The 24,088-nt window shown below is 54.9% G+C and overlaps 1 protein-coding gene across 10 annotated transcripts in view; it reads left to right on the forward strand.

The window, feature by feature from the left end:
• MYO9B (myosin IXB) overlaps positions 1–24,088 on the forward strand; it is an 84,977-nt gene that overhangs the window by 16,351 nt on the left and 44,538 nt on the right. For all 10 annotated transcript variants that reach the window (XM_070519368.1, XM_070519360.1, XM_070519367.1 and 7 more), the window contains exon 2: positions 1,315–2,210. In XM_070519368.1, the coding sequence (XP_070375469.1) occupies positions 1,371–2,210 (840 nt within the window). In that variant the 5' untranslated portion in view covers positions 1,315–1,370. The remainder of the gene's footprint in view (positions 1–1,314; positions 2,211–24,088) is intronic.

The following is a 24,088-nucleotide window of genomic DNA, read 5'->3' on the forward strand; positions in this document are numbered from 1 at the left end:
AACCCCACTCAGATGTTGCTGTTCCCCTAAAGCCTTCTCTGGTTCTTGGGAAGAATGTTTTCTCATGTACTTGGATACACTCTCACGGTGGTTTGCCTGTCTGCTTTTCCTACTGGGCTGTGAGCCGAGGTCTGTTTCATTTGTGTACTCTCAGCCACAGTTGGGTGGCACACAGTGAGCCTGCACGTGACCCACACTGCATTTATGCCTCTTGCTCCGTGACGTAAAATGAGCCGTTGCCAGCATTGGCTGCATTTTCTGTTTTTCCTGCAATGCCTTCAAGTAGCAAATGCAGTTTTTAAAATAAACTTTTTCTGTTGGAGTCATTTTGGATCTATAGAAAAGTCACAAAGACCGTGCAGAGAGCCCCTATGCCCCGTGCCCAGCCTCCCCCAATGTGAACGTCTTCCATTACCAGCGCGTCTGTCGCAGCTGAGAAACCGACGTCAGTCCACTGTCAGTTGCGGACCTCCTGACATTACTCGGACGTCACCGGTTCTTCTGTGCCCATGCTCTCTCTGCTCGAGGACCTGTCTTTTCAAGGACCCCACTGCCTGTGGTCATCACATCTGCCCAGCTTCCCCTGGTCTGGGACAGCTCCTCGTCTTTCCTTGTTGCTCATGACCTTGGGGTCTTGGGGAGGACTGGCCGGGTCCCGCGGGATGCCCCCGGTCTGGGTCTGTCAGATGTTCTTGTCATGGTTACAGTGGGGTTTGCGGTTCTAGACGCAAACGCACTCTGAGCACTTTTCTCGAACGAGTTTTTGCGGGCCCTCCCTGACTTCATCCTCCTCCACGGGGCTCCAGGGACCTGGAGCTTCGGAGCACATTTCGTCTTGCTCATCCCCACACGCCCCTCTTTGCCCCTCGTGTGTGTGGGGACATAACCAAGGCTCATGGGGCCAAGTCTTCATTTGCTTGGGGAGCTGCCAGAGGAAATTTTGTTCACAGGGAGAGGCCAGGCAGGACATGGGCCAGGAAAGGCTTAGCTGAGATGTCCTCGTGGCCATTGGACTTGAGGGTTGAGACGCTGACTCTGGGTGGGGAAGGACTGGCTGGGATGGAGCGAACTCCAGGGGAAGGGTTTGATCTTGGGGGGGTTCTGGTGTTGTCACTCTGCTAGAGCCACAATCCTTGGGTGAAAGTTCGTGTTTAAGGACAGACAGAGGCTCTTCCGCCCTTCTGGTTTTTCAGGGGAACCTGATCGGGGCAGGGTATTCGGGCTGCGGGTCTGAGGCTGTCCATCCAGGGTCAGGCGTCAGTGTGTCCCACCACCACCACCACCCCCCTAACTGTGCCACCACCTCCCTTCCAGCTCCAGGACGCGTGCCCCGAGCCCGGGAGGCATGCTGAGGCCAGGCGGCTGGCAGGATGAGTGTGAACGAGGCGGGCAGCTCCGGCTGCCGGGGGCAGGCAGCCTACCACCTGCACATCTACCCGCAGCTGGCCACCAACGAGGGTCAGGCCTCATGCCGTGTGACCGCCACCAAGGACAGCACCACATCCGACGTGATCCAGGATGCCATCACCAGCCTGCGGCTGGACGGCTCCAAGCGCTACGTGCTGGTGGAGGTCAAGGAGACAGGCGGGGAGGAGTGGGTGCTGGACGCCAACGACTCGCCCGTGCACCGCGTGCTGCTGTGGCCACGGCGGGCGCAGGACGAGCACCCGCAGGAGGACGGCTACTACTTCCTGCTGCAGGAGCGCAATGCGGATGGGACCATCAAGTATGTGCACATGCAGCTGGTGGCCCAGGCCACGGCCACCCGGCGCCTGGTGGAGCGTGGCCTCCTGCCACGGCAGCAGGCGGACTTTGACGACCTGTGCAACCTCCCCGAGCTGACGGAGGCGAACCTCCTGAAGAACCTCAAGCACCGCTTCCTGCAGCAGAAGATCTACACGTATGCAGGGAGCATCCTCGTGGCCGTCAACCCCTTCAAGTTCCTCCCCATCTACAACCCCAAGTACGTGAAGATGTACGAGAACCAGCAGCTGGGCAAGCTGGAGCCGCACGTGTTTGCGCTGGCCGACGTGGCCTACTACGCCATGCTCCGCAAGCGTGTCAATCAGTGCATCGTGATCTCTGGCGAGAGCGGGTCCGGGAAGACACAGAGCACCAACTTCCTGATCCACTGCCTCACCGCGCTGAGCCAGAAGGGCTACGCCAGCGGCGTCGAGAGGACCATCCTGGGCGCCGGCCCCGTGCTGGAGGTGAGCAGGCCGGTCGCGGGGAGGGGCCCTCTGCCTTACTGCGTGGCTTTTATTACTGTTTAGGTCCAGCGAGGGTGCTGCTGTGGAGAAGGTAGTTTCTTGCATTCGTGGTTCTCTGTGAGCCACACGGGACCACACAGGAGGCCCGTGGGTCAGTCGGGCAGCGGTGGGAGCAGGGAAAACGTAGGCAGGAGTCTGTGACAGTTTTCACAGGAAGGATCGGGGGAGGCAAGGCAAGCAGGCTTCAGACTGGCCAGTTTGCGTAATTTCGGAGCTCTAGTGTGGGAGTGCCAGGTTATCTGGTCCTTGGCCCTGGGCTGATCAGGGCAGGAGAATGGTGGCCCTGAGTGAGAGCCCCATGACAGGTGGGGGTGGGCTCTGGACAGGTTGGTCTCCATACTGCAGGCGTGCTTAGAGGAGAGTCCCTTGCTCTCTGTGGTCCCTCCAGCGTCAGCCAAGCCCTGGTGTCAAACCACCAGAATATAAACAGAAAAACCTGATTAATACACTCTTGACATCTGTGGGACAGCAGTCTATACTCCAGGACCCAGAAAAAAAGATGGTGTGTTCAAACTGAACAGTTCATGATGGGGTGTTTCCGGGGACTGAGGGGGTGGAAGCAAGCCAGCAAGGTGTAGTGCAGCCTTGGCGGGGGGGGGGGGGGGGGGGGGATGACAGTGGGGCAGGGGCAGGGGCCCAAGGTGGCAGGGGGCTGCCTGGCAGCGCCATAGAGGCAACAGGGCAGGTAACACCCTCTGCCCTCTGTCCAGTGTCCCCATTGGCCATAGCCCATGGAAGCCATTGATGGGTCGCTGTGAGTGAGCCTTCTGGAAGCATGGGCAGTGGGAGAAATTGCGTGTCCGTCACTCTCGAGGTTTTAGGGGAAGACACATCCATGTCTCAGAATATAGCATAACCATTGTCGCCTGGTGAGGGCCGAGGCAGCACGTGGGCTCGGGGCTCTGCGCCTGTGGGTCTGGGGTCTAGGATTCTGCTTTCTTTTCTTTATTTCTTAATTTAATAAGATATTATAGTGCAATAGTTCCCCCTCACGTGCGGGGGATATGTTCCAAGACCCCAGTGGATGCCTGAAGCCACGACAGTACCAAACCCCATGCATACTGTTTTTTCTTATACATACAGACCTCTGATAAAGTTTAGTTTATAAGTTAGACACAGCTGGAGAGTAACAACAATAACTAATAAAAAGATAGAACAATTAGAACAGTACAGTGTAGTGACAGCTGTGTGAACGTGGGCTCTCCCATAACACCCTGCTGTGCTGCACGCCCCCCTTCCTGCGGCGATGTGAGCTGATGCACAGGGTCTTGGAGGAGACACTGCAGGTGGCCCACGATGTTGGCAACCAGTATGTGAGGGAGGGGATAGAGCTGGCGTTTACCGAGTCAAACATTTCACCATATGGGCCGTTCACCCCTCGAGGAGCCAGGCTGGTGGGTGGGTGTGCCAGGGCTTGGTGAGGACGTCGAGCCCTGAAGCCTCGCGCGACACGGTGTGGTTTTCTTTTCTAGCTCAAGACCATGCAGGGCTCCTGATGAGGTTCCTAGGGCTGCTGTAAGAAGTCATCACAAACTAGGGAGCTTAAAACAGCAGAAACTTAGCCTCTCGTGGTTCTGGAGGCCAGAAGGCTGAAATTAAGATGTGGGCAGGGCTGCATTCCCTCCGGAGTTTCTGAGGGAGGGTCTTCCTGGCCTTCTTCAGCTTCTGGGCCCCAGGCGTTGTGGCTTGTGGACCCGTCACCCAGTCCCTGCCTCTGTCATCACATGGCCTTCTCTTCTTATAAAGACACCAGTCTTTGGACTTAGGGCCCTCGCCAATCCCGGATGACCTCATCCTAACTAATCACGTCAGCAAAGACCCCATTTCCAAATAAGGCCACTTTCACAGGTTCCAAGGATGAGGATATGGACGTGTGATTTTTGGGAGACACAAGTCAGCCCACAGCAGCCCCCACTGAGTGACAGCTGGCAGTGTCTGCCAACTTCTTCCTCAGCGGCTGCCCCAGCCCAGCAGCCGTCCTGGGGGCCCATAATTCCTCCTGTGACCTCTGGCGCCTCCCCTGCAGTTGCCCCGAGGGATTCCAGCACATTCTTCGATGGCTGTTAGTCACCCTCTTGGGTGGGCGTCGGCACCCCATGAGTCAGACACCTCTGACCTCGCCCTGCTGCTGCCCTCAAGCCTCCTGGGCAGTGTGAGCCATCTCGGCTGAGTCTCCCCAGCAGTTAGGAGCTGCTGGAGGGCGGTGCCCATGCCAGCTTCCAGAACAGGCTTGCGCCAGATCTCAGCACGTCACAGCCGTGAACGTGCTTCCTGGGGCGACTGTTTGGCAAGGGAGAAGATTGTTTTAGTTTGGAGCTGGGCTTCTTGGCCAGAGCACTGCCAATGTCTGGGGCCGGGTCGTTCTCTCCTGGGCTGTCCTGGGCCCTGCAGGCTGTGGAGCAGCATGCCTGGCCTCCCCTGCCGGCTGCCAGTAGCACCCCCTCCCCTGAGCTGTGACAACTGAAAATGTCCCCAGATATCACCAAATATCCCCTGGGGGCGGAATCTCCCCTGGGTTAGAACAGCTGCCTTAGAGTCACAGCTTGCCATCCCACAAGACCCAGTCACCGTTTCTTTCAAGTGCTGACTGTTTAGAAATTGTCCACAAGTCAGTGCCAGCCATTGTGAGCTAAGCCAAGAGTCCCTTTCTAACAACAGGGATACTTAGTTATCAAGCCTTTGGGCCCACTGGGCATCAGGCTTCAGGCGTCTCGGTTTTCATCCATCATCTCTGAGTCCTTACAACAGCTCTCATATTTTAAAGATGGGGAGACAAAGCCCCAGAGAAGTGCGCTGGTGTGCAGGTGTCCTGGCTGCCGTCGCAAAGTACCACCAACCAGGGGGATTTAAAACGACAGGGATTTCTTCCCTCGCAGTCTGGAGGCCAGAAGTCGGAAATAAGGTGTGGGCGGGGCTGGCTCCTTCCGGAGGCTCTGAGGGCGAGTCCATCCACCCCAGGCCACTCTCCTGGCTTCTGGCGGCTGCCGGCAACCCTGTGGCATTCCTTGGCTTGTGGCTGCATCACTCCCAGCTCTCCCTCCGTCTCTGCACGGCCTTCTCCCTGTCTCTCTGCGTCTCTAATCTCCTGTCTCTTATAAGGACACCGTCATTGGATTCAGAGTCCACCCTAAATCCAGGAGGATCTCACCTCGAGATCCTTACCTTAATTACATCTGCGAAGATCCTATTTCCAAATAGGTTCCACTCACAGGTTCTGGGGATCGGGATTTGGACATATCTTTTTGGGAGACACAAGTCAACCCAGAACAGTCTGGGTTCCCCAGGCCACACCGCAGGCCACCATGGCTGGCCCAGGGTTGGCCCCAGCCTGAGCCTGAGCCTGAGCCTGAGTTTCTGGCACCTCTCTGAGTCTCTGTGGAAGGTCTCCTCTCTCAGCTTGGCTGGGGCCACAGAAGGCTGAAGATCAGCACGCCACTTGCAGCGTTCGGGACTTTTTCTCAGCTCCTCAAAAGGAGAAGTTGAGTGGTTTTGAGGTTTGGGTGTCTCCGGGTGCCCCCCCCATCCCGGGCGCGGGTTGCAGCCTCGATGTGCAATTCTGACCAGAAAACAGGAAGGAGGCACTGTGGAAAGCTGGTTCCAATCAGCTGATCCGCCTGCCTGCTGCAGTTAACTGTTCCTGTCACCATTTTCACACGGTCGCACTCAGCCACGCTCAGCCACTGCCACCCGCCCTCCGAACCACCCCCGGAAACACGCCGTCCATGCAAGACTGTGGTCTTAGCTCAGGGCACTGAAGGTGGAGAAGGCAGGCTCACCAGGGCAGTGAGCAGCTAGGGGTCCTCCTGCCTTCGTGCAGAGGTCCGTTGCCCATCCCACACCCCTCGGAGAACCTGGCGACTCTAGATGCAGCAGCCCATGGCGTCGGCCACTGCATTGGCCACAGAGTGCGCCCAGAACATGCTCCTCTCCCTCAGCCCACAGACCGCAGCATGGGCGCTGAGGGCGAGGGCTGAGGCCAGGATTCTGTTTGTCTTTCCTGAACTGTAGCAAATGTCTCTGCCATTGCTGATGTGCACAAGGGTTTAATTTCAAAAGCAGAAATGAAAGGAGGATCCTTGTTGGCTGGGCCATTTTTCCAAGTGGCCAGAGGCTGCTGTGTGCCAAGTTTGGGGGCCTTTGTGTGGCCACCATGGCCTGGTGCATGCAGAGAGAAGAGACTGAGAGGCGATGATACCTCGAGCTGCCTAGCACACCCACAGAAGGCTGGTGACCGGGGACAGCAAGAAATGAGACCAAGGGAGTCCTGGAGCTCACTGCTGTCCCCAACCCGCCTCTGACGGCCCCAGAGGAGCCTGTCCTGGGACTAGGATCTGTGCCAACCTCAGTCCCGAGTACCAGCCCCTCTCCTCCACCTACCAAGCTGCTGGGTCTGTTCCCTCTTCCCTCCATCAGCACTGGGCCAGCTGACCTGGGCAGGTAACCAGAACCACATGCAATCATTTACCTTGACTTTGCCCTCAGGGACACCTGCCCAGGCCATATCCTTCTCTCCCGTGGGGCACTGACAGCCCAGCCTCTACCCAGCCTTGGGGGTACACAGGTGAAGCCACTCAGCCAAGGTGACAGACATGGAAGTTTCTGGAACCAGAGATGTGCCCCTGCATTTAGGGATTCTGTTTAAGAGCTTTACTGAGATATAATTCACCTGTTTCAAGTGAACAATTCAGTATTTTTTAGCACATGTTCACAATGTTGTGCAACCACCACCTCTAGCTAATTCCAGAACATTCCCATCATCCCAAAAAGAAACCCCATCCCCATGTGCAGTCCCTCCCCATCTCCCACCCCCACTCCCTGGCACCCACTAGTCTGCTTTCTGTCTCTATGGATTTGCCCATCCTAGACATTCCATATAAATGGGACCATGCACTATGTGACCTTTTGCATCTGGCTTCTCGCACTCATCATGAGGTTTTTGAGGTTCATCCACGATGTAGCATGTGTCAGAGCTTCAGTCCTCTTTACGGCTGAGTAATAGTCCATCCTGTGGATAAGATTATGTTCTGTTTGTCTTTCAGTAGTTGTCTCACAACTTCCATCCTTTGTATGGCCGAGTTTGCGGTTGGGGTATCTCCTAGGCCCTGGCCCCCTCCCCGCCCTGACCAGGTCAGTGCTCCCCCCAGCAGCGGCCCCCACCAGGTCAATGACAGGAGGATGGAGGGGGCTAGGCCCACACAGAGATGATCCCACTGGGTACTCTTGGGGTTGACTGAGCCGAGCCTGGTGGGAGAGCAAAGTCGTGGCCAGCAGCCTGCTCCGATATCCAGGCCCTCCTCGGCGTGCCGAGGTAGGGGCAGGTAGACACTTCTAGGTCCGCCTGTCCGTGTCACCCATCTCCGTGTGCCCGCTGCACCTACTGAAAGGCCAGCACCCAGAGGGAGGCTGGCATTTGGGACCTATGGGCAGTGAATAACACACCGGCAGACTGCCCAGGGCCTTGGGAAGCAGCGGGGAGTGTTTGCACGGGCCGTGCGTGCTCCCCGGGCGGAAGAGTCAGAGCCGGGCAGTCAAAGAGGCGGAGGGGAGGAAGCAGCTCAGAGAGGCCCACACAGCACTGCCTGGAGCTGCCCCTGGGGCGTTGGTGAGCACTGAGATCTGGGGTGCTTCGTCCAAGGGAGACCCGAGTGCTGGCAGCACAAAGACACCCCCAACACCAGAGCTTGTCAGGCCTTAGAGGTTGTCTGGTCGCACGACCCACAGATTGCATGGGCCAAGAGGGGCCGGGGACAGGTGGCAAGCTGAGGTGCCTCCTGGCTGGCTTTCAGCCCTGCACCTCGCATGTCAGCCGTGAGAGGAGATGAGTGTGCCAGGAGGAGCAAGTGTTGAGAAAGGGGCCTTTGGCCATAGACAGGCCTCCAGGGACCCACTTCAGGGCACAGGCTATGGTGGGGGTAGGTCAGTGTCAGCACAGAGGGAGGGAGTCCCCTGGTGGGGACCCACTTCAAGGCAAGGGCCATGGGGGCGGGGCCCATGGTCAGGACAGAGCAGGGGAGTCCACCGGTGTTCCCACTGGCAAAGGGGGACCAGGGTGTTCACAGCAAGAGGAGTGTCTGGGCCAAGAGCCTTTATCTGATGTCTGTCTGTCTGTCTCCCGAGGCTGAGGGTCCCAAAGGCCTGGGTGTGTCTGCTTTATGTGAACACAGGTGTCTGGGGAGAGAGTCCCTCAGAGTGCTTGGTCCTTTGGCCTCTTGAGGGAAGGTGGGATGTCAGCAGGCAGATGGATGGGGGGCAAGGGGCATGGGCTTGGGAGAGTCTGGGCAGCGGCATAGGGTGCCCCAGGGAGAGGTGCGCTGGCCACACGAGTCCAGGACAGGGTCTGGGTGTGCAGGCTACCTTGGGCATTTGGCTGAAGTTGCTGGACACCTGGCTGTGTTGGAGCTCCTGCCTTGGGTGAGCTGGGGGGGGTCACCAAGCTGGCGGGAGGGCGGGAGCAGATGAGAGCTCTCAGAAGTCATCCCCCACGCTCTGGCCAGTAGTCAAGGCTCTGACTGGCCTGGCTTTCTTCGAGGCTGGGTTGCTGGAAGGTCAGTGCTACAAACATCAGGATCACCAATCACAGGGGAGGCAGAGTGAGAGCCAGCCATGGGATTCTGGGAGGTTGGACATCATAGGCGGATACAGTGGTGCGGGGATGGAGGAGAAGGTGCCGAGCATCTGAGAGCCCGGGAAGGAGGTGGGCCCCACCCTGGCGGCTGCAAGTCCGGGGTATTGCTTCTGTTCATGGCGCAGCCTCCCCAGGATGTTTGGGGAAGCAGTTTGAGAGGCCTTGGGTCAGCAGAGCAGCCCAAAGGAACACAGGAGCTGAGGCCAGATCCCGGGGCAGGAGGGGAACAGGGGCAGGTCAAATCGCACAGGGGACGAGGATGAATAATGCCTCATGTGGGGTCGACTTGAGGCCTCACAGACAGAAACACTCGGGGATGAAGGCCATGCTTCTGCACCTCCACCACCTGGGGCCTGATCCTTCTCTTTTGTGGGCCATCCGGTGCGTTGTAGAATGTTCAGCAGCATTGCTGGCCTTGCCCACCATGTGCCAGTAGCACCCCCTGCCCAGCTGTGACAACCAAAAGTGTCCCCAGATATCACCAAGGGTCCCCGGAGGGGCAAAATCGTCCCAGTTGAGAATAAGTTTTAGGCCAAGTGCACGCAAAGAAAGATTTCAGGTGTTCTGGGCCCAAATAGTTTCAGGGGTTTTTGGTCACATTTTGCCATTGTAGTTACGCAACAACCCAGCACGATTCAGCACTGTTGCATCTCAGGGTGGCTGGCACGCAGGGATGCAGCTTCCGGCCAGAGTTCTCGTTCATTCCCAGGAATTGGTGGCTGGTGCTACTTCTCTCCCCACGGCCAGCCACAGCCAGGGTAACAGTCACCGCCCACCCTCGACCAGAAATCTCCTCTTGTCTTTGTTACCTCTGACAAAGCACACTCGGGTGCGAGGGTCGGGTTTTCCATCTGAGTTTGGACTTCCAGGCTGACTTTTAGTGTCATCTTCAAATGTTACTTTAAGAACTGCTCGTCAGCACCAAAAAAACCCGCAGTGGCCGATTGGAGGACCCCCAGCTGAGGGGACACGCTCCCTGCAGCTTTTCTTGCAGGTGAACACGAGGAAAGAGCTTTCTGCTGCAGTTGGCGCTGGTTCCTATGCCCTGTCATTTTGTCACCCATCCACACCTGTCCTTCTGGGGGTGACTTTCTGAACCTAAGCCAGCTGTCGGCTGTGGTTCGACTCTTCCCCTTTAAGCTTCTCCCCAGCAGGAAACACTGGGCGCTGTGGTGGGTTTTGCTGTGGGGAGCATGCGTGGTTCTCTGCCCCACTTTGGCAAGATGGTGACGCATTTTATATTATCGCTTTTGGTTCCACCCACATGCTTTTCTTTGCTTTTTTTCTTATAATGCTTCATTTTTTCAGTCTGTTTTTCCTTATAGCAAGGATTGGCAAACTGCAGCCTACATGTGAAATCTGCCGGCGTCTGTTTCTCTGAGTCAAGTTTTATTGGCACACAAACACGCCCCCTCATTTACATACCGTCTGTGGCGGCTTCCACATTAGACGGCAGAGTGGAGCACTTGTGACACAGGCACCCTCTCGTCTGCAAAGCTGAAAATATTTACCACCTGGCCCTTTACAGGGAACGTTTGCTGGCCCCTCATACCTCCGCATGCACATAGAACATTCCAGAACTTAACCACAGTTAACTTTCTCCGTGCCTTCTTACCTTCTGCTCAGCTCCCCCTGCCCAAATATAAGGAAACCAGATTCCCACTCTTGTTCCAGACGCTTCCTATCTCCAACTCATATCTTTCTGCATTTGTGTCCATGCCAAGTGTAGATACATGTATTCATAAACTTCCATCTACCTACAGGGGATCTGTGTTATTGTGATTTGTCATAAGTAACATGCATTTGGTCTCCCTCCAGTGCCTGGCACAGGGCTCCTGAAACCCTTAGAATTTCCCATGATGAGCTTGGCAGGGCATCTTCCGCGGTGTTAGTAACAGGACTTTGGGAACGCCCCAAGGGTGGGGCTGGTTGCCAGGGGAACCTGTGATTAGAGGGCTGGAACTTTCAGCCCCACCCCCTGACCTCTGTGGAGGGGAGAGGGGCTGGAGGTTCATACTCAGTCACCCATGGTCGGTGATTTAATCAATTGTGCCTGTGGACACATGGAGGTGCTGGGAGGATGGTGCCCCTGGAGAAGGTGCCCCTTCCCCCATGCCTTGCCCTTCACATCCTTTCTATCTGGCTGTGGCTTGAGTTGTATCTTTTATAATAAACCAAGAGTCTAGGGAGTAAATGGGTTTTCTAGGTTCTACAAGCCACTCTCACAAATTAATTGAGCCCAAAGCGGGGGTTGTGGGAGCCTCTGGTTTGTAGGAAGGTGTGTGTGGAGCCTGGTGGGACTGAGCCCTTACCCTGTGCGATCTGATGCTCCCTCCAGGTGGATAGTGTCAGAACTGAGTTGAATTGTATGCTTGCAGCTGGTGCTGGAGAATTGCTTGGTATGGGGGAAAAACGCACAGATCAGATGCAGTGTCAGGATCGTAGGCCTTGCAGTTTGGTGGGGAAAGGAGAACTCCGACAGACTTTCCATAAAGTTCGGCAAGGCCGGCTCCAACTCGAGCCTCCATGAAGGGCTTTCTGCTCTCCTGCTCGCTCGCTCTGTGTCCCACAGGCAGCTGGGAGTGTTTTTACAGCCAGAGTGTTTGAGCTCTGGCTGAGGGTGGTGGGGGCTGTGTGGGGTCCCCTCCCTGTCTTGCACCCTCCCTGAGGTTTCCAGCCACACTGTGGTCCCTGAGGCCACCTGCATCCTGCCTCCAAGCAACACGGTCTTCTAGGGGCACAATAGGATGCTGACACCCAGTGAGACCCTGGCATCTCCCAGACCCACCCCCCACCAATCCCCAGATCCTCCAGGAGCTGCTGGGAGGGGCCGCATAAATGCGTTGGGGCTGATGGGACCAGGCCAGAAGTGTGCACCCAAGGACCAAGGTGTCCCTGGAGGAAGCTAGCATCTGGGGCATGGAATGTGTGCCCAGGAGGATACGCTGGAGCTCGCAGCTGGGGGATAATTCGGCCAGAGAGAGGAGGGTGAGGATGAGCTTCTCATGGCATTGGGTGGGGGGCAGCAGTGTTCCCAGTCCCGGTGCCTAATACAAACCGGCAAGTGTTCCCAGCTCACCACAAGGACTGGCAAGATGTGGAAAACGGTGGGAGCTCCAGCTACTAGGAGCCACCTGGAAGAGAGGAGGAAACAGAGACAGGGTGACAGCCAGCTGGGAGGCTGCCCCCAGCTGAAAAGTGGGGCGGCACCAGAGTGGGAGTGGTGCAGAAGGATGAGAAGGTGTCCATGCCGGCTACAGGTAGGATCAGGATGCCTGACATCCCCTGGGAGCACCAGGGAAGGGGCGGCCACCTGGAAGGCGGGGCCCACCAGTGCTCTCTGTCCCTCCTGTGCCCTGCAGAACTGCGAGGCTGCGTTTCTGGCCTGCTGCATAAAAGTGCAGAGCCTGACGCTTTGTAGTGATCTAAGGCTATTTTAGACAAAGGGAGAAGTTATATTTTTGGGAAATATAGTTAGCTGCATTAAGAGAAGAGTGAAATTATAGAGTATATTTTAAGCACCCAGAAAGGCCTCTGTGGAATTTGCAGAATGAGTTGATTACAAGGAGAAGCATAGCTCAGGCCTGGGACACCCCTGCTGCGGCTGCCGCCCTTCCCCAATGTTCTGGGTGCTTCCCTGCACCAGGGCAGGGCCGAGGGGTGGGGTGCCTGTCCATCCATCAGCTTCATCTGCCTCGCTGTTTGGGGCAGGAGCACAGCTGGGTGCTGAGTGACCACAGGGCCTGGTGGTGGATTGGTGGCCTAGCAGTTATCCAGGATGGAGCAGCTCCAATGCCTGTCCCCAGCCTCACTGGGGAGCTGTCCTCCGAAGTTTCCTTTTGTGTCAGTCATCTGCCCATGAGCCACAGCCAGCTCCCAAGGCCAGGCCCATCAAGACCCCAGTTACCTGGGGCCTCCGGAGGTGGCCCATCTCTGAAAGGCCGAGGAGTCAAGCCCGAGGCTCACAGTCACCTTCCCAGCTGCTGACCAGCCCTGGGACCCCAGCTTGTGGCTGCTGACTGGTTCCTCCTGGGTGGAGGGGGGATGCCCAGGCCTAGAGCCTTCCATGGGATGGGCTCTTAGGAAAGGCTGGGTGCTATCCTCAGCTCTTTAAGGCAGAGTGCGTCACAGCGACCTGTGAAAATTTACGGAGTCCCACTTAGTCCTTCCTCACTGTGTGGGCTCTCCAAGGCAGCATTGTTTTTGTTTTTGTTTTTTGCTGAGGAAGGTTTGCCCTGAGCTAACATCTGTTGCCAATCTTCCTCTTTTTTTGCTGAGGAATATTAGCCCTGAGCTAACATGTGTGCCAGTCTTCCTCCACTTTATATGTGGGTCACTGCCACAGCATGGCTGATGAGTAGTGTAGGTCTGCACCCAGGATCCAAACCTGCAAACCCAGGCCGCCGAAGCAGAGCACACCAAACTTAACCACTACACCACGGATCTGGCAGCTGATTTGATTTTTTTTTTTTTTTTTAAAGATTGGTACCTGAGCTAACATCTGTTGCCGCTGGCACCACCGCCCCCCCGCCCCCAGTATATAGTTGTGTATTCTAGTTGTGAGAGCCTCTGGTTGTGCTATGTGGAATGCCACCTCAGCATGGCCTGATGAGCGGTACCATGTCCGTGCCCAGGATCCAAACCAGTGAAACCCCAGGGCACCGAAACAGAGCACGGAAACTTAATCACTGGGCCATGGGGCGGCCCCTGGCAACTGATTTTGAAATTGAATCTAAGGCTCGGTTCTTAGCCAGGGGCAATTCTGTCCTCAGGGGGCGTTTGGCAGTGTCTGGAGACTGACGTCCAGTAGGTGGAGACCAGGGATGCTGCTCAGCTTCCTACAGCGCACAGATTGGCACCCTCTGCAAAGAACGGTCCCACCCCAGATACCCAGTGCTGAGGCAGAAGGCTCTGCTCTAGTTTCAGGGCCTTTAGGACGCGCAGTTGAAAATCCACCCTGGGGCTCTGGACAGAGTCTGCAGGGAGCCACCGCCTGGGCAGAGCCGCTCACTGGAGGTGCGACTGTTAGTGAGATTGTGGGGAGGGGGAGAGAGAAGATGACAAGGACACGTAGCTCCTAAGGGAACATCTCCAGTTCTGCCAAAGTGCCTGGACTGGTTCTCGCCCCTCAGCATGTGACTGTGCCCGTCCCACCAGAGTTTACCACCTCAGGCCCTCAGGTCTGAGAGTTGCCCCCTGCCAGGAAGCCCAGAGTGGGACCAGGCAGCCCAACTCAGCTACTTACGTGCTACGTGACCTGTAGTAAATCAACTTCTCTGCTCTGCCTCCTGAACTCTCTTGCCCCAGGGCCTTTGCACACGCTGCACCCTTGGTCTGGAATGCTCTTGCTGCCGTCACCTGGCTAAGTCCAAGGCCTGCTGGGAGAGTCAGAGGAGAGATTCTGAATGTCATGTGACCAGCAAAGCCGTAGCACAGAGCCGGCACACAGGGTCGTTCCCCCCACCCCACATCCTGAGGCTCTATGGGCCATGTGGCATTCAGGGGCCTTTTGATTCTTATAGCAAGGTTGTCTCGCTCAGAGCCTTGAGTGTCAGCTGCAGAAGAGCATGGAGGGAGCAAGTGCTGAGATGAGGTCATGCGACGCCAGGTTGAGGGGGCACCTTGTGAGGAGCCTGGGGCGGCTCTCCTGTGCATGGATGGGCTTCCTGGCCCATTCCAGAGCCGCCCCATAAAGAAGACGGGAGACGCCGGGGAAGATGCCGCACGAGAGAAGCCAAGGCTGGAAGCAGGCCTGTGATGGAAAGTCAAAGGGAGGATGGCATCCACCTGAAAAAGAGGTGCCCGGGGGCACTTTACCCCTGACCACTGGGGGTTTCAAAGGGTCTTTGGGTCCAGTGGTCCTCCTGGACTCTTGTAGGCACCACCTGTGCCTCCCCCAGACCTAAGGGAGATGGAGCGACCCACCAAGGCAGGCGGGCTGTGGCCCCTGCCGGCTCTATTCAAAGCAGAATGCACACAGTGGAGGTTACTCTGCCATAAACAGGGGTGAAGCTCTGTCATGCCATAGCGTGGATGGACCTCGAAAACCTCATGCTGAGTGAGAGAAACCAGACGCAACAGGTCACATGCTCTGTGATCCCATCTATATGAAACATCCAGAACAGGCAGATCCATAGAGAAAAAAGATTAGTGGTTTCCAGGGCCTGGGGGAGGGGGATGGGAAGTGACTGCTCATGGGGACAGGGTCTCCTGTTGGGGTGATGAAATGTTCTGGAACTAGATAGAGGTGACAATTACACAACATAGTGAACGTACCGAATGCCACCCAACTGTACATTATGATGGTTAAAATGGTGAATTTTGTGTTATATGAACTTCAGCACAACAAAAACGGAAGCGCAGAGCAGGCTTCCTGCTCCCTGTCGGGACCTGCTGCCTCCTCCTCGGATTCCTGCCCGCAGATCGTGCAGTTTATTAGCAGACGGGGGCCCGGCCGACCTGGAGCTGATCCTGTTGGCTCTGGCCTCTTTGGTGGCCCCAGGCACACCTGAGCTTCTCCATCTCCTGGCACCATCTGGGCCCCTGGTCTAGCAGTGGGACGTGGAACTGATTTGGGGTCAGACCTGAGCCCCATCCCTAAGGAATAGACCACAGGACCCTTAGGTGGAATTTCTCAAACAAGTGTGAAAAGTGTCTCAAAAATGTTTTCTCCAACCCACTTGTCTCGAACAACGCCATTTCCATCCACAGAAGTCCATTTTAAACATTCATTATGCTAATTGGTGAGACTCCTGATGGCGAGTGGTGATCAAGTTGTCCAGAGTGGTTCGCTGTGGCTGCTCCTAGGGGAATGCATCCTGAATTAAGCAGCTTAAGCTTAAACTCATATAAAATAGCTTAGACCAGGGATCTGCAAGCTTTTTTTCTAAAGAGCCACATAATGAGCGTTTCTGGATTTTAAGGCCATGCAGTCTGGCGCAACTACTCAGCTCTGCGTTGTAAGGCGAAAGCAGTTACAGAGATACTAAATGAATGGGTGGGACCATGTGCCAATAAAACTTTATTTACAGAAACAGGTGATGGGTGAGAAGCATCAGACAGACCCAAATTGAAGGACATTCTATGATACACCTGACCAGTCCTCCCTAAAACGGTCAAGGTCTCAAGAACAAGGAAAGTCTAAGAAACTTGACACGGAGACTTCAAGGAGATGTGACAACTGAAGATAGCATGGGATCCTGGGACAGAAAAGGGACATTAGGGAAAAACTGAGGACATCTGAATGAAATGTGAACGTAGTTAATAATAACCTTCAGTCAGTATTGGCTCATTGGTTGTGACTAATGTACCTCCATAATGTTAACAATAGGAGAAACTGAGTGTGAGGTACATGGGAATTCTTTGTAGTAGTCTTACAATTTTGCTATAAATCAGAAACGATTCTAAAATAAAAGCTTTATTTAAAAAAAAAGGCATCAAGCCAGACTTGACCCATGGGGCATAGTCTGTGGAAACCCCTCCACATACTTTGACAAGCTACCGTCACCTTGATGAGGTATGCAAAGAAATTTCAGAAAGGTAAGGTCCTGGCAAGCTGGCCTTTGACCTCAAGCACCTCCGTCCTATTGCACTTCCCGTTTCAGTGGGCAGCAGCGTCACCAGCAGTCTTTGGTGCTTTCTTCCGTCCTGCATCACTGTCACCATATCCTGTTGTTTCTTCCTCTGAAATGTTTCCCACCACTGCCTGGGCCCTGGCCACAGTGGCCCCGCCAGTGTTTGCAGGTGACAGCGTCCGGCAGCCATAGTGGTGTCCAGGGCACCGGCTCCCTGGCCGGGCCTGCGTTGGGACACACACAGCCCTTACCAGGATTTGGGCCAAGCCTCTAAGCTCAGTGTCCCAGACAGGCCCTCACTTCTCGGGGCTGTGAGGATGCAAAGCTGGGAGGTGACCCTCGATAATGGTTTCTCCTGTGCCTGTTCCAGCAGCATCTTGGGGACCTGGTTTCTCCTCCTTGCCTCTCCACCTTACTGTGCCAGGCGGAACAAGGCCCTGGAGTGGCCGGCGGGATGGGAATTGGACCCGCCTGGAGTTGGGGTTCAGGTAGAGAGTGGCCAATCTCAGTGAAGCCCTGGAGTATGGAAGTTTCCTATCCCTCAGGCTAAAGGTTAGGAAGGCACTCTGATTAAGTACACCGAGCTCGAAGCTCTTTGCTCCATCCCGCCCTTGACCACGGAGACCCCTACTCCGGATGTTCAGGAAAGAGGGAGGCGTGCATGTAGATATCTTCTTGCTATATTTCTCCCCCAAGATCCTTCATCCTCATACTAAACCCAGAGCAGTAGTTCTCACCCTTCCAGGAAAAGAAGAACCCCCTCGAGCTCTGCTCTAAGAATTTAGATTCCTCAGCCTTTCCAGAAATTCTGCAGTCTGAGATGGAGCCCAAGACTCTGTGTCTTGAACAAGCCCCCGTAACCCCTCCTTGAGTTCTCAAACTTTCATCTCTCTCACCCCAGTCAAGCAGAGCAGCCAGGAGTAGCGACTCTTGGGGGGCCAGGGAGGCTGAAATCTTGGCAATTCTGACTGTCCTTCCCCATTGCTGTAAGCAGGGGACCCCCAGGATGACACATTTGCCCACCCCAGGTATGGAGGGCCATCCCAAGGGGAGCCGGGGGGGGGGGTCCCTCCCTGAGGGTGTGTAGAAACGGTGTAGCCCAGGAAGGGATGTGGAGGGGTGCTCCAAGACCACAGAGTCTCCCTCCAGTCCACCTCAGGGAGCTCACCTTTCCTCACACGTGCAAATGCTTGGTCTTGCTGCATAGAAAGTACTAGAAGTCCTTGCTGTTTTGTCATCAGCGCCAGAGTCTGTGCAGTTTGGGAATGTGTGGGAAAGCAAACATCATCCCAGATGACTGACAGAACAGGGAGCCTTCACTGACTCTCACCTCTCAGCTCAGCCTAAGCATGGCTCCTTGCAGTCCACCAGCCCAGTGGGTCCTCGCTCCCAGGTGCATCCCACCACACAAATGGAATGCAAAGCAGTTGCAAAGTGAGGTTGAAAAATCTTGCAAAAGATACAGGATTTAGGAAGTCATCAAAAGTGGCCTGGAGAGTTGCTCTGGCCTCCAGTCACTCGGCCACACCCACAAGCAGCAGATGGGGAAGAGAGCTAATGCTGGTAGCCTGAGCTTCAGGAGGGAGTGCGTCCATCATACTGCCACATTTCTGTGGGTGTGATCTGCCTATTAAGAGGAGAGGATTTTCAGCCTGGCTCACAAAGCAAAGTTCAGCTCCATGCTTTGTGAATAAGACTCACCTAAACCAAAGTGGTTCAGGAAGCTAAAAATAAAGAGACAGGCACAGATATAGCAGGCAGATAGAAACAGGCAAGAACAGAGCTGCACTTCCAACGTGGAGAAGGTAGAACTCAGGCCTCTGAACATTACACATGATGAAGTTTTGTTATAATGCCAGAGCGTCAGTTTACGCTCAAGGTGTAATGGTTGTTTGTCACCATTTATCCACCAAACAACACAGCCACTGCCTTTACAAAGTGGAAATGATAAAGATACCAAGAGAAACAAATACAAACACAGAGCACGGGGTTGGTTGGGTGGACAGCAAGGATGAAAGATGCCCAGAGCATGTACTTAAGGCAGATCTTGTGGCCATAGCATAAACCCTTCACTCCGATATGAGAATCACCCTTCTTAAGTATTCACAGAACCTTCATAAAATTAATTCCTGTATCAGATCACAGAGAAAGAAGCATCTAGAACTTCCAAAAGTAAACATATTACAAGCAACACTCTTAACAATACAATAAAACTAGGAGGTAATTTTTTAAAGCCCCTTCCACATGGAAATGTTTTAAAAAAGAAAAAGTAAACTTATATTAAACAACTCTTAGATGAAGGGGCATCCGTAAACCAAAATTACAGATTTTCTAAAAATCATTGACAAAAACTGTCTATTATCAAAAACCATGGGATGTATTTAAAGCAGTAAGGAGAGGACAATTCGTAGTCACTTTATATCCGTAAATATCCATAAACACTTTGTATTCACAAATATGAATAATGAAAGTAAGCGAATTAATTTCCTAACTCAAAAGCCTGAGAAAAAGAACCAAGTAGACCCCAAAGAGAATGATTTGGGTTTCAAGTGGCTAAGATGAGCCCTCAGGGAGTGTGATGAATTCCTGAAACATTTTTGGTGCAGTAAGAACCAAGCAAGACCCTCCCCATCAAAGCTCCATCTGTTCTTCATTCTTTCTGTGAGCTGCACGTGCCTTCATTATAACCTAAACCAAAATTTAGCAAAGTATAAGATACAATAACTTGTTTCATAGTTGCTTTCTTGTTTTTTCTTTTTTTTAAGATTCTCCCACTCCCCTTCCCACCACCTCTGCTCCCCACACGGTTTGCTGGGGAACTTTGGCCCTGGGTTGGAATCTGCGGCTTTTTTTCTTTTATGATGGAGTTATAATTGACATGTAACATTATATTAGTTTCGGGTGTACAACGTAGTGATTTGACGTTTGTATACCTTGTGAAATGATCACCACAGTAAGTCTAGTTACCATCTGTCACCTTACATAGTTAGAAAAAATTCTTTTGTTGTGATGAGAACTTTTAAATCTAATCTCCTAGCAACTTTCAAATATGCAGTACAGCGTTATTAACTACAGTCCCCATGCTGTACGTTCCAGCCCCATGATGAATCTGCCCTTCTTAAAGGGCCTCCTCCTGGCCGCAGGGGTCCTTGCTGTGTTTTCAGTGTTTCCATCTGCATCTGTGGCTGACAGTTGGTGCTGTTCTGTGTAAGAGTAACAGAGCCTGTTACCAGCTGAGAGCACAGAGGTAGAGTGAGCCTTGTGTCCTACCGTCACTCAGCTTTCCACACATGCCTGCCATCCATCTGTCCATCCGTCCAGCAACTGGTGGTTGAGAACCTGCTGGGGGCCCCAGGCCCCCTGGGTACCAGGAAGAGAGCAGAACCCGGGCCCGGGCGAGGTGTCAGCTGGGCCCCACAGAGCCTCCACTTCCTCATCTGTGAGTCTGGGAGCCGTGAGGTTGGAGGGACTTCTCTGCTTCCTGCCCCGAACCCACAGACCCACTGAGCCTGCACTGCCACCTGCACGGGCTGGCAGGGGACTGTGGCTCCTGTCCCCTGCCCCACGGCTGCCTCTTCTCACCGCTGTCACTGCCACCCCCTTCCCGTTGTCATCCCTGTCCTGCCTGGCATCTTCCCTCCCTGGAACTGGCTGGCCCCTCTTAATGCCACCGCTCCCTCCGCCCACTCGCTGCACAGCAGCTCTGTGGAAAATGCATCAGCTGCGCTTCTCCCTCCCCCGCCTCCCACCCCCAGCTCCCAGGGAGCAGACTCCTCTGTCTGTCTCTTCTCACTCAGCGCCCCTGGGCCTGTGAGCCCACTCACCCGTCCCAGCCTCCACGCTTCCTGGTCCTGCTTCTCCATGTCCCCACTGTGCCCCGGGGAGACCAGTCAGCCGTATGACACTCAGCCCCTCTCCTGCTCACTCCTCAAGTGTCTGAGTGTGGGAGCCTTCTCCCAGCCTGGCACTGCGCTGGTGCCCTTGGGGCAAAGAGGACATTTAACTGAGAGCCCCTAGTCCAGCGTCTGGCACACTTTTCCTTTCAAGGGTCCGAGGATCGGTGTGTTCAGGCCTGCAGGGCCAGTCTCCGTCCAGTGACTCAACTCTGCCGTTGTAGTCCAAAGGCAGACACAGACCGTGTGTAAACAGACGTGCATGTGTACTAACAAGACCTTATTTGTGGCCGCTGAAAGCTGAATTTCATATCGTTTTCACATATCGTGAAATAGTCTTGTTTTGATTTTTTTTTCAAGCATTTAAAAATGTCAAAACCATTCTGCGTTCTCGGGCCATACAGAGACAGGTGGCTGGCTGTGATTTACTGACCCCAGTAAAGGTCAATGTCCAAGCCTGCCCTGTGCCCCGGCGTCGGGAGGGTGTCCTCCACACAGCCACGTCCATTCATGTCAAGAGATCATCTCTGGCTGCTTTCACGCTACAACGCCAGAGTTGAGTCATTGCAACAGAGCCCAAAATATTGATTACCTGGCCCTTCACAGAACAAGTTTGCTGGCCACTGGTTCACACAGACAATCTCATTTTATCCTCAAACAGCCCAGGAAGGCAAGGGTTTTCCCCTCATTTTACAGGAGAGGAATCCGAAACCCAAGAGCAGTGATCTAATTTGCCCCAGTTGGCACAACTGACGATAGCCTTGGGCCTCCAGCCCTCCCCCAGGCCACCAGGACCTGCCAGAATCCCCTGCAGATGCAGAGCTGTTCTCCTGGGCTCCTTGCCAGGATTAGCCCGAGACCCCACACGGGCCCGGGGCTTATTTTCCCAGCATTTCCGTGCAGAAAGCCTCAGCCCTGACTGGACACCCCGGGGCTGTTTGCCCAGCAGACGCAGCAGAGCAGACCCTCCGGGCTCCTCGGTCCACGGCCCCCTGGGCCAGGCTGCATATGACACTCCAGTGCTCCACGCAGGCCCAGCACGGCCTTGGGTCACCTCTCAGGCATCTTCTTGCAGGGTCAGACCGTCATCCATGTCCCCACATGCGCACGACCTGTCAGTGGGTGTGGACTTTCACGTAGAAAGGTACACCCAGAACACAGAGAACTCATAGGAGAAAAATATCTCCATTCCAAGTGGTGGGGCCACCGTGCCAACACCGGCTTCCAGTTGCCCTCAGGTGCACGTTCTCCACCCCACCCACAGCTGAGACGAGTCAGCTCCTGCAGGCTAGGAAACAGGGGGCAGTTTCTCTCTTTCGGCCCCATCTTTAGGCTTCATCCTGGCCTAAGATTTGCTAATGTTCTTTGAGCAAAAGAATCCAATTGCAGCCTCTCTCGACAACAGCAGTCACTCCTCCGTCTTGGTGCCTGACCTTGACCCAACATAAGACACCCAGAAGTCCTGCGTGGCTTGTGGTCTGAGGCAGGGGAACAGAGCTTTACCCAGAGGTGGCATCGCAGAGGGAGGGGCAGCATCAAGGCCACAGGAGGCAGTGGGCACCCACCCGGTCCAGGCAGGCTGGGGGGGCTCCTGGAGGAGATACACCCGAGCCACGGCTGAGGTGAATGTGCAGGGTGTCCCCATGGAACCCCACCAGGGAGGGGGCTCTTTGAGGCTAGAATGGTGCCAGGCACACAGCAGTAGATCAGTAAGTTGTTGTCGAGTGAATGAATGAGAACACATGTACAAAAGCACCACAAACACTTGGGAGGGAGCTCCCTGTGGCTAGGAGGTCAGGCAAACAGAGAAGGCCAACCCAGACGAAGCCACTAGAACCATCTAGAGTGTTCCTCTGAGAAAGGACGGCTGCAGGAAATCTGGGGGTGTTGGAGTTATCTCATGTCAGACCACCCCAGCCTGTTCGGAGGGATGACTGCCCTGCGCCACAAGGCTGGGGGACTTCTCTCCAGGGGACCCCGACTCAGGGCTCACCTGGTGACACAGGGCCAACAAGTGCGTTTGCCTTTGTGAACTCACTCCACAGGGCTTTCGGGTTTCGAAATCTGAAAGCAAAACGCTGTTTGCCTAATGTATCCCTCTCACAGCTCATTCAGTTTTCACGTGGGTTGTGCAAGAGGCCAGGTGTGAGCTCAGAGAAGGCTCGGGAATCTGGCTGCCAGGCCCTGAGAGAGCGGCCTCGGGCCAGGGCCGGCAGGGACCCCGAAAGGTCCTGGGCACGCTCGCCTGGCTCCGGACCCCAAGAACAGGTGTGAAGAAGGAGCCCAGGCTTCAGGACCCAGGGCCCCGGTGGGCGTGGGCCAGGAGGAGGGGTGCTGGGTTCGGACCAGGGCCACATTGATCTCGTGCTGCTCTCAGACTTTGGGGAGGCCAGCTGACCTCTCTGCACCTCAGTTTCCTCATCTGAAATGGGGTTGGCACATTCGGCTCTTAGAGGAGTGCCACACAAAAGAAAAGAGTGGGAAGCCCGCGGTCTGCCTGGCGGGGGACTGGTGCTCGCCACAGCCTGTCTGAGATACCGTTGTCAGTGTTCTTCCTCACGCGTTTACCGTGCCTTCCCACCGAGAGGAGAGCCATCCTGTTGAGATAGAAAATATACCTTCTGGAAACTTCTGGCTAAGGATACTCAACCCTGATGTGTCCAATTTAAGAAACCTTTTTGAATCTCCCAAAAGAAGGACCTCAAAGACAAGGACAGTGGAAGATGGCCAGGCATCCTCCGGCTCTCAGCATCACTGGCAGGATCAGGGGGCGCCTGGTGGGCACGCGGCACCCCTGGGCCCAGGCTGGTCTGCCCCTGTCGGAAGAGGGCCGGGTGTTAGTTATAGCTAGAAGCCACTACTGGGGGCCTTGAATTGTGGGGTCATCTCTTTAGGTTTTTGTTGTTGGGCAAACTTTTAGCATGGTTCTATATATTTTTTTCAAAGTTTACAAATCATATTAGAAACATGTATTTTATATTATAGAAGGGAGAAAAAATTGTTTCTGAGAGAGTAGAGACCTTCCTCGCATAGCATTTTGCCAGAGCTGTGGGTTTTCTGGCCTGCTGGGAAGACAGTGTGAACATGGGCCTCCCCAGCCCCGGTGTCTGGTTATATCGCATCATTGCTGGTGCCTGGGTCCCACTTCCTCCCTCCTGTCCACCTCTGGCCCTGCATGATCCACTGGGCACACCAGCACCCTCTGCTTGGACGCACGCACCCCTGGCCAGCCCCGCGAGCAGCCACACAATAGCTCCCCTCACCACGCCAGGCCAGCGCTTCCTCCTCCTTGGATGTATAATAGCACCAACCGGATATTTTTAGATCAGCTTTGAAAAGTCGCAGTGTGCTGAGACCGCATACCAGACGTGTGAGGTCACCAGGCCCCGCAGAACCAGAAAGCTGGTGAGCCTTACATCCCAAAGATTCTCCCTCTTATCCCCAGGACGCCAGGCCTGTTTCCTTAGAAACCTTACAAATCACCACAGAGACTTGTCCCGACTTCAAAAGGGACCACTGGTTCTTCTGGATGCAAATGCACGTTTCTGGGGTGTCTCTGCAGCGGGCCGTCATCCTGGGCACTGTGGAGACCCCAGCGCAGAGAGAGGCCCGTAGCCCTGTGAAGGAGTCCGCACAGGGTCAGACATTGCTTGACCATCTGCTTGTGGTCAGGACAGGCGGGACTTTGCATGCTCGCTCACAGAGCAAGCCTGTCCTCAGCTCAGA

The sequence above is a fragment of the Equus asinus genome, chromosome 10, assembly GCF_041296235.1.
Source record: "Equus asinus isolate D_3611 breed Donkey chromosome 10, EquAss-T2T_v2, whole genome shotgun sequence".
Classification (NCBI taxonomy): domain Eukaryota; kingdom Metazoa; phylum Chordata; class Mammalia; order Perissodactyla; family Equidae; genus Equus; species Equus asinus.